The 13601-nt window shown below is 39.0% G+C and overlaps 1 protein-coding gene and 1 pseudogene across 1 annotated transcript; one reads left to right on the top strand and one right to left on the bottom strand.

Moving 5' to 3' along the window:
- Nucleotides 1-728: 728 nt before the first annotated feature.
- Nucleotides 729-3192, bottom strand: LOC142947576 (aromatase-like; annotated as a pseudogene).
- LOC142947571 (uncharacterized) lies at nt 773-13289 on the top strand. Its single transcript, XM_076089240.1, has 32 exons — nt 773-996; nt 1446-1570; nt 2780-2848; nt 3083-3163; nt 4822-4921; nt 5109-5478; nt 6159-6210; nt 6318-6335; nt 6421-6492; nt 6874-6957; nt 7376-7495; nt 8127-8183; nt 8306-8389; nt 8939-9013; nt 9235-9327; nt 9419-9508; nt 9669-9755; nt 9845-9919; nt 10066-10134; nt 10280-10360; nt 10453-10545; nt 10635-10709; nt 10858-10938; nt 11031-11123; nt 11213-11287; nt 11423-11503; nt 11598-11690; nt 11773-11844; nt 11986-12060; nt 12211-12336; nt 12434-12584; nt 12677-13289. Exons 6-32 carry the CDS (start codon nt 5155-5157, stop codon nt 13143-13145), a joined length of 2865 nt encoding a protein of 954 aa, XP_075945355.1. The 5' UTR covers nt 773-996; nt 1446-1570; nt 2780-2848; nt 3083-3163; nt 4822-4921; nt 5109-5154; the 3' UTR covers nt 13146-13289.
- Nucleotides 13290-13601: the final 312 nt, after the last annotated feature.

Raw genomic sequence — 13601 nt, 5'->3', positions numbered from 1 at the left:
ATTAGGACATCATTTTGATACCTTAAGACAGCTAAACAACATCTATATCCATGTCTATCCTGTTTTTCCAAACTGCATCACGTGGGCTAGAAGATCATGCTTGCACTGTTTCAGGTAAAACCGTCAGTAGTATTTGTTAAAGGTCAGTAACGTCAAAATAGACAAAATTTAGTAAGAAAGAGACGTCTGCAGGGATGGCGTATTTTTGTAGATCAACCCGGAAGTTAGCGTCGCACTGGTTCCCTCGACAAAAAGCCAATGAGGTTTTCGATTGGATTTGTGATTATTGCAGAAAATAAGATCCGTAGCAAACACAAGGTTATGATACTTACACGTTTTGTTCAGCAAGATATTCTTCCCAAATGAACACCACTTTATTTTTTTTTTGAAGCATTAATGCAATCAGCAGAAGTAAAATGCTAATGTTAGGCTACAAAGTGATGTTTTATGGTCTCACTTAAACTTTTTTTAATACACGTAAAAACTTTAAAAATCCAAGAGAGAGGGAGTTACTGAGAAAAACCATTGACTTTGAGACGAGGGAACCATGTCCTGCTTTTAGGACTCATTCCTGCAGCACTCTATATTGAACTATGAAAACCCAAAGTACCAACGTTTGTGGGTTTTTGCACATTTGTACAATCAAGGGAATATTTTTGTATCGGTTACATACTTCACAATATGCACTACCAAGTAGTTTCCACCAAAATGTGACCCCTGCACGTGTCTCAGTGCTGACTGTGTTGAGTTGATGTGGTTCGAGGGATGAAGCGCATGGCCAGGCTGTGCTCGTCCTCCACAGGCTGCTGTGACAGGTTGTTGGTCTGCCGGATGCTGCTGAGGGTGCAGCCACGGCGAGGACACACGGTGTAACGAGACAACAGAGTGACCAGGATGACCTTCATCATCACCATGGCTATGTGTTTGCCCACGCAGGAACGAGGCCCGCATCCGAATGGCTGGAAGAAACGACTGGGCACCTGCCAACCAGAGGAGGTAGAAACTGAGCTGTTGTTGTCCTTAAAGCCACATGATGTTGCACAACATTCACCAGACTTACTGTTTTGTCAAAGTTCATCAGGTTGAACACTTTTGGGTTTGGGAAGAATTCGGTCTTATGCATAAGACCAATGTTGAGAATGATGTTGGTTCCTTTTGGGATTTTAGTGCCTTCGATGTTGTCATCCTCCAGAGCTTTTCGCATTGTGAAATCAACCACCGGATGAAATCGCAAAGACTCGTTGATGAAATTCTCCAACACTTTTAAGCTTTGATAATCAATGTTTTCACCTTTTTCACCTGGAAATGAAAACACAGCATTGACGGAATAGTTTTTTTTTTAGCTGTCAGAGTGTAACAGAGAATAATACAGCACAAATGCTCTCACTCAAGACAGCGTTCATCTCCTCCACTATCCTCAGCTCTACGTCTGGGTTTTGTTTCAGCAGCATCAGCATGAAGAAGAGGCTGATGGAGAGTGTGTCAGGTGCTGCAATCACCATCTCCAGCACGCACTGCCTGACGTTATCTGCTGAAAGCTCTCCGACATTCTGCTCAAAAGAAAGTAAAGGTACGCGGCAAACACATGACATGATCAGTACAGTACCTCTGTGACGCAGGCGGTATAGATTTATCAAAAGGGACAAACCTGAGCAAAGATGAGCTCTGTTGCAAAATCAAGATCATCATCCAGCTTCTCAGACTCATTTATAATCTTTCTTTTCATTTCAAGAAGGCTCTCCATCACGTCCTGCAGCTCTTGGCTGTTGACACAAAAGGCAACACATAGATTAGGTTGAAGAAATCAAGTTGAAGAAATCTGTTGAGTTGCTGTGAAGCGTGAGGATCTTACGCTGCTCTCTTGTGCTTGTTGTACAGCCATCCAATCTTGAAGAATATATCAGGCTTTATAAGAACTGTTTGCCAGGTCTCAAAGTAGCTGTGGATTTTCATCAGCAAGTCCTTCTCTGAGTTATGAAGAGCAACAACAAAAAACAGGAATCAGGAGCTTCAGTGCAAGAATTTGAAATATTATTTGCTGGCAGAAAATAGGCAGTTTGAGTGTAGAATGTGCAGACAGTGACAATGCAGCTGACCGTTGAGCGGCACCCTCAGGAAAAGCCTGTTGGAGATGTCCACCACTACGACTCTTAGCAGATTGAGAGCGTCCACGTGTCTGGAGGGGTCGGTCATCTTCTGCAAGTGGTCCAGATGTTTGGCTGTGGAGCTCACACAGATTCTCACCGTACGCTGGAGGCCTGGGCCTGTCAGAGCTGTAAAACAACCATGAGACAATACAGTAGTTCAAATACAAGAAAGCAGTGTTTCAGTTATTGCAAGACTTCAATTTTGCAGGAGTTGGAAAAGAGAGAGAAGGAGAGTGGTAAAATATGGCACCACAGTACTCTGACTACATACTCTCTTGTGTAAGGTTATTGCTCACCTTTAGAGAAATATGTCCTCACTTTTCTCCAGAGCAGAACATCGCTGTTGAAAATGATACCCCTCCCTTCCATCCCAATACACTCCAGCCCTTTTTTGCTCCCGAATCTGGCTGTGTAGTGGGCGCTCCTCAGGACATGATACACTGCTGAAGATCTGGAAGAGTAGCCAGGCTTTGACTCACTACAGATTCATGGGATAAGATAGAAGTTGTTTTTTTTTATCTCAAAAGACTTGCCTGCTCAGAATGAGGGTCTCCTCGCCGTTAATCCAGACCCGGACAATGCTGCCATATTTGTTGTTGTAATAGTTGCTCGCTGTTCCTATCCCCGTCCAGATGAATCTGCCGTAGGAGAGGATAGGACCGAGTCCTGCCAAGAAGGACGGACCTGACAGAAAGAAACAGGTGTTGACTGAAGACATAATAGTCCCCAGGCTGCTAATGTCCAAGTGAAAACAGAGGTCTTCCTGTATGGAAATCAGTTACTGTTTTCATTATCAATAACGTGATGCAGAAACATCTACTTTTCGCTCACACCTGCAGTCCCTTGAACATGTCGATAAATCTGTGCAACTTTTGTACAAGAACAGACGCTGAAGTCTCTTACCGGGTATATGTGACCGTTTTATTTGACTCCAGGCCGTGAACAGCAGCAGTAGCAGCAGCAGAAGCAGAACAGTGGTGACTTCAGACATTGTGTCGACCACCTCGCTGCCAACGGTGAGTGTCTCCGGCGGCTGCATCCCCATCTAAACACACACATGAGCATGCTTACTGTGTCCTCTGTCTGTCCCGTGCTCATAAAGCTTCTCCTCTAATAACCAGCAGACAAAACAAGCTCATCCGTGGACATCCCTTGTAATTCTCTTGTCCTTGTGTATAACACAGCCATGGAACACATTAAAACCAAAACACACCCACACAAAGCTTTAGGATGAACTATTTGTTACTCAGACAGCTGCTCAATATGTCAATATGTGTGGGTGACAGATTATTCCCTCATTTCTTTTAATGGTATTACAGGTTTATCATTCTCATAATATTAGGGTCTTCTCTTGAGATATCAGGTACATTGTGTTGCAAATATTCCTGACAGAACTCATCCAAATAGAAACATGACAGAGTTAGTTTCAACTGAATTTCACTACTTAAAATTTGTGTTTCACTTTAGTGTACTACAGGAGCTAACACAGTCTCTCAATACAGGAACAAAATCCACATAATTCCATTTTTAAATTGAGTAAAAATTGGGTTAACATTTGCTCAGATTTCATCTTTTATCCTTAACAGTATCTTTTTGCCTTTTTTTTAATTGTTCATTAACAAATTATCAAAGAATATTACTTACTTCTCTTGTTCTTTTCGACCGCTGACGAGTTACAGTGCAGTTTAAAGTGATGCCGTTCTTCCTCCACTGGTTGTAAGGATGATCAACATGCTCCTACCAAATAAATCACAGTCATTCAAGTGTTTCTAAATCCTCGGTTAAGCCCTCATTTTACCGGTTGCTTAGAAACACCAGTAAAGGGGTTACAAGTACCATTAGATGCACAGTGAACAGGCCAGATAACGGTGCACGTCTAACGCTCAAAAAGAATGCAAAACCTGCAGGTCTTTCATCCCTTTTACTCTGCAGCACTTTTTTTTTGATGGATTTACTTCACATTTAGCTTTGTTTAAAAGAAAGAAACCCCACTGTCATCCCCTTGAGGAGGCTTTTCAACAAGAAATTAATTAGCTGGGTCAGGCTGACCCTTGTAAAAGGGAGTAGGGATTTACTCAGCAGTTCAGAATAGGAAACACCAGAAAGAGAAAATGTCATCTTTATTATTTAAGAATTTAAAGTCTTATAAATGTCATGAACTGGTGTCAGTGCTCCACTACTTTAAATATGAGAATGGATGCAAAATCAAAAAGGGGAAACAGTGGTTCATGCAGAGTTTGGGTGCTTCTGACGAGCTGTCCTTCAAGCTTAGTACCTGAATAGCTGGTATTCTGTTGATAATGATGTTGGCCTCAGATTTAGGGGTTTGGATTGGGGCTTTTCTCCAAAGTTGGCTGAAAAACCTGCTCTCCTGATTGTAGTAGAGACTAAACTGGATAATAAGAACTTTTTGGAAATGGAGAAACTTTACTGTTACTTCTCCACCGACACAAGTGGAGAAAAAAGATACTATACTATCTTTGTAAATGCATTATGCAATAACTGAAAAACACAAAATTCCATTTATTAAAAGGAGATTTCGGTACACACACACACACACGCGCACACACGCTCAGTCTTTTATTGAAAGCGCTCTGAAAGCTCTTTTGTAAATCCAAAGAATGCTCCACTTGTTCACAACTTATTTATTCCACTTCCATGTCATTTTGTGTAGGACGGACCGGTGGCAATATTGAGAGGAAGAGCATCAGAATGATGAGAAGCACGAAGGCGTGTCATTCTGGAAATATGTCCATTAGCTGCTTCTAAATCAAGTAGGCCTACAGATATCTACTGTTTCCCAGATGCTTGTTGTTGCGCAATGCGTCATGTTGTTCTCCAATGTTACAGACGAAACTCGACATGTTTATTTCTCTCCAACAGCTCGAGCGTAGTTTCCCTCTGACGTCTCATCTGTTGGCAAGTGGTCAGATATGTGCTGTATGTGCTTGTGAATTTCAGAGCTCAGATTACTCTGCAGTGGAGGAAGAACGAGCACGGCACAAATATGAAGGAGATGATTGGAGCGTTTCTGCCGTGCAAAGTGCTGCTGGTGGGGATGTGTGCGTTGCTGCTCCTGAGCTCAGGAGGTTTAGTGTTCCTGCTGGTACGACAGAAAGAGCTGACGGAGGAGCTGGTGAGGTTGGACGCCCAGGTGCAGGTGCTGTCACAGAGCTGCAGGCTGCAGGCAGGAGTCCTCCGGCCCACAGACCCTGCAGAGGCTGGAGAGCTAAAGAAGCTCCAGCGCAGCAGAAGAAACCAGGAGGGAGAACCAACACAAAGCAAGGACGAGAAGGATATGATGATGCTGATGACATACTCCATGGTTCCTGTAAGACACCTGTTCTCTTTACGATTAATTGATTGTTGACACAATAATAGTTAATAATCGATTAATCATTTTGTGCTCTGGGAACTTGAATTGAGTGTTTTTCCACTATTTTCTGACATTTCATAAACGACTTATCAATTAATCCAGAAAATAAAAGATAGAATAATTTAAAAAAGAAAGCAATGCTTGATGTATCCTTAACTATTATTGGTGATTATTAATCGATCATGCCAATAATAAAACTGGCCTTTATGTTGGTTAAATACGTGCGTAATGTGAGTAATGTGCTGTCAAAACATACAGTAGCACGCTCTGGAGAAATGCCAGTTCCCATCAGATGTGAGAACTGTTGAGGGAGGAGCAGACACACTCCACTGCTCTACACAATTTATCCTGGAAACACTCAGTGGAAAAACAAATCACTGCAACAGACTCTTGGATTCTTTGCATTTCACGGACATACTTCTTGTCCCAAAAAGGGAGAAGAGAGGAAATGTTTCTATTAAAGATGAAAGCAAGGAGATGTTAATCGCTGCTCTCTTTTGTCTTGTAATAATATAATGAGAATTTCTCTTTTCATGTGTTTCACAGAAGTAAACAGTTTGCAATATTCACAATTTTTAGCTTTCAGATGTTGTAACAATCAACACTGACTTCAACGTCTGTTTTCTTTATTTCAGGTCAAAGCCTTCGTGGATCTGTGTAATAGCTCCAGAGGACTTTGTTTCACAGGTGCACTTCTCAAATATTGTACATTCCAGTGCTGTAGTTTACATTGTTGCTGCTTCTACTCTTTTTGGTTTGTATAAAATTCTTATTTATCCCCCCCCCCCCCCCAGGCCCAGCTGGACCACCAGGTAAAAATAAACACTTTAATTAACTTCATCAGTTATTTGTATAAGCTGAAGTTGTTACTGCAGCAACACTCCTTGTTCCTGTTAGGTTTGCCTGGTAGAGCTGGTTCATCGGGACCTCAGGGTGCGCCCGGGCCGGAGGGGAGACGAGGAAAAAGAGGTGAGAGATCTGTTGTGTCAAAATAGACTAACCCCCCTCGTTAGATCTGCACCACAACAGACAAACTCAGAAAGTCAGTCACAGGATTCAAACAGTCTTCCGTTGTTCAGCCATCGTTGCATAACATGACAATCCCACTCGCTTTTCTATCGCTGCCACGTTAGCAAAGCATGGGAGATTGATTCAGTTGAAAGCGTTTACTGGACTGATTAAACCTGAATTATACTGGTTTCAGGTCGGCTCGGTTGTATTTAGCACTTTGAGACTTAATGTTTAAAATATATGTACATGTTCTCAGTCCTACAATTAACACATGATCATCCTGTTTTTAATTTCCATTTTCAACTCATTGGTTTAAACTAAATACCTGTCAATGACTAGGACGCCCTGGAGAACCAGGACCTAAAGGAGACCCTGGAACTTCCCGACCGAAAGGAGAGACCTACAATGAGATTCTCATTGAGGGTGAGCGATGACGACATATTCGAACCTGATGTGAATAACGTGATTAACAGACAGGAAGTCAGTCACATTCCAGATTACATCTGAAAAATCAACCTATTTTTATGTTATTTTGGGAGTGAACTAGAGGCTTGATGTTCAGCTCTACTTCTGGTGAGGTTTCAAGAGCAGCTAGATGGCCACCATGTTTGTTCAACACTTTATCCTGTTGTGGGATGTAATAAACAAAATGAACTTGTTTTTGATAAAATCTTAATTTAATGATTATATTTTTCTCCAACTTCAAATTGGAAATAAATGTTTTGATTCAAAGTTTCCCTTTAAAGGTTATTTCAAAAGTGCCTGTTGTTGATCAGCAGTATTGTTTATTAGGCTATTTGTACATGTCTGATATACAGCCACTGCATTTTAATATTTAAAGGTCCTCCTGGTCCAACGGGTCCAGCAGGCCCACCTGGTCCACCATGTCCTGCTTGGTATTCTAATGAAGTGAGAAACAAGACCATCGGAGAACACAGCTGTCAAAACAACATGTTGATGGGTGAGAAGAACAGAATCATTGGGGGTGGGGATTGTAGAGATAATAGATTAAAGGTCACCCTCCTCTAGACAAACATTGTGACCACGCACCTTTATTTTTTAAAGGACCAGCGTGCAGGATTTAGGGGGATTTATGGGCATATATGGAATATAACTATGTTTTCATCAGTGTGTAATCACCTGAAACTAAGAATCGTTGTGTTTGTGTTACCTTATGAGCCTTCATATTTACATAGAGAGAGCGGGTCCTCTTCACAGAGTCCGCCATGTTGCTCTAGTTCTTCGACACGCTTGTGAAAAGGAAGGGGTGAGTAAAGGAATCTGCAACCTCGCCGCTAGATGCCACTAAATCCTGCTCATTTCTCCTTTAAGTTAACTGACCAATTATATTGTCTGTAAATTGTATTCTCCAACGTCTGAATTTAAATATATTGAGTCTAAAATACTGAAATCAGTCTATGAAATATGCACCAAATGTTGTTTCTCAATAGCAGAGTAACTGCCCCAGTAAAAAGGTAGCTATGGCTGCTGATCACAGACATGCTCCATGGAGGCTTTTCATGTCTACAAGAGGGGAAATGTGTCAGTGAATGAAGTTAACCTCCATTTCTTCTCTTACTCTACATATTTAGATTCATCTCCTTCTGTGACCGATGAAGAAAACCGCAACTCAACAATTAACAAGAATGGTAGGAAGGGATTCAGAATTTACATTTAGTGTACAACAATTATATGAGTTAATGATTTAGATTATCGGCTGTTTGTGACTTAGTAATAATAATAATAATGTATGATGTCTTTATTGCCACAGAATCACCACATCCAGTAAATGAGAGCAGAGATGTTTTGAATGTTACCGCCTCTAAAACAACTCTAGACACAAGTACGGACTCTGGTGAGCAACCGCGATAGGACAACTTTTTAAGTTTGTAAACATTACATAATTTTATCAATATTATTATTATTATATTATTATTATTTATTTAGCCTTTATTTAACAATCAACCATTTATTTTGCAAGGAGACCAGGCCACGAATGGCAGCCACACAGTTTCAACAATTAACAAAAAAGCACATAGATTTGAGTAACAATAAATATGATCAGATCACACATTTGCACACAGACATCTTGGACTTGGTGCAGAAAATCTAAAGCTTTCTTTCCCAATTCAGTTCTGACTTTAGGAATAACAAAACACAAAAGGTCCTTCGAAGTGAGATTGTAATTTCCATAATTCAAATTAAAAGAGAAAATAAGTAAGTAAGAATTTGACCCAAGAATCACTTTGTGAATAAAACCATACTAGTGTACATAAAGTAGGCCCATTCACAGAGATCCACAGTTTGTAAAGAATCTCAGATAACGCTACCAGCTTGTAAAGACAGTGTTGATCATTTCTGGTAGCAATTTCCATGTTAACTGATTCATTTTACCACATTTTAGCCCCACTTACTCCAGACAAAAACAGTACCACCTTCAATGGCAGCGGAAACATTGAGGATACACCAATGAAAAGTGGTAAAGAAACTGACCTATTTCTGAACTGTTTTTGGCATCAGTATTATTGAGCAATGCACATATGTTTAGTTCAGTCAAGGCACAAATATAAACTCTAGTTGACAACCATTTTGAGTTTCAGGAAGATCTTATTGACAGATTTGAACTTATTCCACTGTATTTAATAACATAACCTTGTGTAAAAATGTATGGTAATCCAAATTCTGTTTCATTTACCACAGAGTTAGTATCACCTCGTCCAGACCACAGACGGGACATGTGGATTGGAACCAGTACAGAGAATGTTACAGAGGCATCAGTTAACTTATTAGCAGGTAGGAGATACTGAAACTCATTGTTCATATGTTTGGACACGCAGATCTGATCCTAACTTCATACTGTACTCATCTTATTTAATCTCCACAGTGTTACCAACACCACATCCAACTCGTGAAGCCCCAGATGTTTTTAACGTTACTGACTCTGAGAATCTGCAAGAGACAGATAAGGAATCTGGTATGCAACCGTTGCTGGAAGATTTCCTTGACAGACCTCTTTACTGATCTTTTTGTATTGTTTGTATTTATTTACAAAAATGTGCTTAAAGAATCAAGTATCTGCAGGAAAGTGCTCGCTGTGACCGTGATGATGAAAATCAATACCTTTTATTTTCCAGAGTCAGTATCATTTCATAAAGACTACAGCCATGACGCCGTGAATATCACTGGGAATGTTACAGACGGACCAATACAATTATTAACAGGTAGGAAACACTTTGTTTTGAATTATGAGTAAAGAAAGTGACCATAACTTTAAAAACAATATATATATATGTTTCATTTCATTCAACAGTTCCTCTCTCTGTGGACCAAAACAGCGATTCCTTCAATAACAGTGGAGCCATTATTGATGCACCCTTGACAAGTGGTAAGAAACTGTCTATTGGTATCAATGTTTGGTATCAGTGTTGAACGTAAACGGAATAAAAGTCCAACGTTTACAGTAGTTCAAGACTACTCACAATATATCTCTTAAAATTGTGATTTTTTTCTTTTTCATAATTATTTCTTTAGACGCTTCATTTTCACTCCAGAACAACAACAAGCTAAATTTGACTAGCGAAAAGGGATGGACAAAACCCAGTGAGTAAACTGTGAATTTAAGCTTCAAATGACTGAAGTAAACAGCAATACATTGTATGAATTAATGTTTTTGTGATATGCTGTTTTAATTATATTTAATATCTGTACCATCTCTTCTAGTTGAATCTCATTTTTCTTTCTGCAGATTCAGCAACTCCTCGTCCAACTGACAGCAGCAGAGATGTCACTGACTCTGAGAAACTTCTAGACACAAACATGGAAGCTGGTAAACAACCAGTTTCAGCAGAAGGGAGACTTAAAAACAAACTTTATTTATATGAAGAAAAGTAAAATCAAAAACTTTGTTTTATTTTCTAGATTCAGTATCATTTCATCAAGACGACATCCATGACATCTTGAACGAAACCAAGACAGAAAATGTTACCGACAGACCGATAACATTATCAACGGGTCGGAAACACTTAAAAAAAATCATGAGTAAAGTCGTGACAATAACTTTAATTAAAACGTTATATTTAATGTTTCATTTCCTTCAACAGTTTCTCTCTCTGTGGACCAAAACAGTGATTCCTTCAATAACAGTGGAGCCATTATTGATGCACCCATGAAAAGTGGTAAGAAACTGTCCATTGGGATCACTGTTTGGTATCAGTGTTGATCAATTCACACTTTTAGTATTTGCGTTCTTTATCTTCCCTCAAAAGAGGTACATTTAATATCTGTACCATCTCTTCTAGTTGAATCTCATTTTTCTTTCTGCAGATCCAGCAACTCCTCGTCCAACTGACAGCAGCAGAGATGTCACTGACTCTGAGAAACTTCTAGATACAAACAAGGAAGCTGGTAAACAACCAGTTTCAGCAGAAGGGTGACTTAAAGACAAACTTTATTTATATGAAGAAAAGTAAAATCAAAAACTTTGTTTTATTTTCTAGATTCAGTATCATTTCATCAAGACGACATCCATGACATCTTGAACGAAACCAAGACAGAAAATGTTACCGACAGACCGATAACATTATCAACGGGTCGGAAACACTTAAAAAAAATCATGAGTAAAGTCGTGACTATAACTTTAATTAAAACGTTATATTTAATGTTTCATTTCCTTCAACAGTTTCTCTCTCTGTGGACCAAAACAGTGATTCCTTCAATAACAGTGGAGCCATTATTGATGCACCCATGAAAAGTGGTAAGAAACTGTCCATTGGGATCACTGTTGATCAATTCACACTTTTAGTATTTGCGTTCTTTATCTTCCCTCAAAAGAGGTACATTTAATATCTGTACCATCTCTTCTAGTTAAATCTCATTTTTCTTTCTGCAGATCCAGCAACTCCTCGTCCAACTGACAGCAGCAGAGATGTCACTGACTCTGAGAAACTTCTAGACACAAACAAGGAAGCTGGTAAACAACCAGTTTCAGCAGCAGGGAGACTTAAAGACAAACTTTGACTACATGAGAAAAAAGTTAAACCCAATACCTTTGTTTTCTTTGCTAGAGTCAGTATCATTTCATCAAGACGACGACCATGACATCTTGAACGATACCGAGAGAGAAAATGTTACAGAGGCACCAATAACATTATTGACAGGTAGGAAACACTGTGTTTTGAATTGAGCAAAGTTAAACCATGTATAAAACATTATATATAAATGTTATTTTTCATTCTATAGCTCCACTTTCTGCGGACAAAAACAGTGATGCTTTCAACAATGCTACAGAGGCACCAATTAGATTATTCACAGGTAAGAAATGCTCTGTTTCAAATGATATGTAAATGTACCAATGGCCTTTAGAATATTTGGTCATGACTTTTGCATGATTTTGATGCTGCACTATCTCACCATTATTGTCTATGTGCATTTATGTTTCCTTTCATGTTTCAGCCTCACTTTCTGAGGATCTGGAGACAGACGCCTTCAACATCAGTGGAAATATTATCAAAACACCCATGAAAAGGGGTAAGAAAGAAATAGTTTTGTGTCCTGTGTTTTGTTTTAATAATAATCAATAATCTTAATTTATAAGATTTCTCTTTTCTCTCAAAGCCCATCAATCATCTTTAAAATGTTATTATTAAAATACTGAAGTACCTATCTTCTTTTATTTAGAGTGCAGAATTAGAAATATTAAATGTCCGGAGAAAGCCACCAAAATGCAAAGCACATTTGGAGCCTGGATGTCCGATGCATCCCAGCAGGATGGAGGTCCATACTGGCTGGCCGATCATTTTTCAGGTATATTTTTTATTTTCTTTAGTCTACAAGTCATTCATCAAAGAGATTTGTGAGTTATTGTGGATTTACAGTAAACACTGAAACATTTATTTCCCAGGTCGAGTTTTGGTGGAGCGCAGGAACATTTTGACATTTAATGATACAAACAAAAAAATCATAGACGTCGGGACATGGTTCCAGGGCTGTGGTCATGTTGTTTATAAGCGGTCATTTTACTTTCACAACGCAGGAACAGACAAACTTATGAAGTAAGTGATTGTATTACCTTGTATAAGACTTTGTCCCTGCCGTATTAACGTACTCATTCTGACTTTTTTTAAACTTGTGTAATATTTTACAGATTTGACCTGAACACCGGGGAAACAAACACTCTGGTCATGGCAAACAGCAGATATCACAACCTGGCTTATCTTTTTTGCAACTCAAAGACGTATTTCAAGTTTTCTCTGGATGAAAATGGACTGTGGGTCATTTTTGCATCAGATACAGATGATGATACGATGGTTGCAAAGATTAACACTGATAGATTCTCTATGGAGTCAGTCATTAACACTCGCTACCCTACAACTAAAGCAGGAAATGCTTTCATTGTAGGTGGGGTGCTATATTTTACAGATGACAAAGACAGAAAAGTTACATATGCCTTTGATTTAAAGAAAGAGAGTCCTGTGGATGCAAGTTTTGATTTAAGGCCAGCCAATGGCATCTTGGCTATGCTGTCATATTATCCCAACAGAAAGCTTCTGTATATGTGGGACAACAGCAGCGTGAAAATATGCAAAGTTAGACTCAAATGGACCAAGAAATAACCACAAAACTTGTAAAATGAGCAATACAGTTATTTGTAAAGGCTCAGTTGGTTTACGTGAATGTATTGAAACACTGACCCGATTTTGACACACGATGTTTAAGTCACACTGGACTTGTTCACAGTAAATATGTTACTCAAACTACTGACTTCCAATCTTTATTTGTCTATTCCAAGATACCTCAATTTTGGATTTAAACAGAGTCTATAAAGAAAATGATTCCACATTTTTTTTATTTAAATTATTATGTACAACTGTGAGGCTATTTCCAATGTCACTATTGAACATTTAAACTTTCTAGATAATTTTGATTTATTTATTTATTGTCATTAAACTACAAGGACAAGACAAGAGGACATGATTTGGTCAGCACCAAAGCTTTATGTGTATGTTATTATTATCATTGTTAATAATATAAGTATAACAGATGTCTGAGACTTTTTTTCCTGTTATTTC

The sequence above is a fragment of the Anarhichas minor genome, unplaced genomic scaffold (assembly GCF_050575085.1).
Source record: "Anarhichas minor isolate MPS153535 unplaced genomic scaffold, ASM5057508v1 ptg000011l, whole genome shotgun sequence".
Lineage (NCBI taxonomy): Eukaryota > Metazoa > Chordata > Actinopteri > Perciformes > Anarhichadidae > Anarhichas > Anarhichas minor.
Note: the sequence above shows the minus strand (reverse complement) of the source record. Positions and strands in the feature narration are given on the sequence as shown.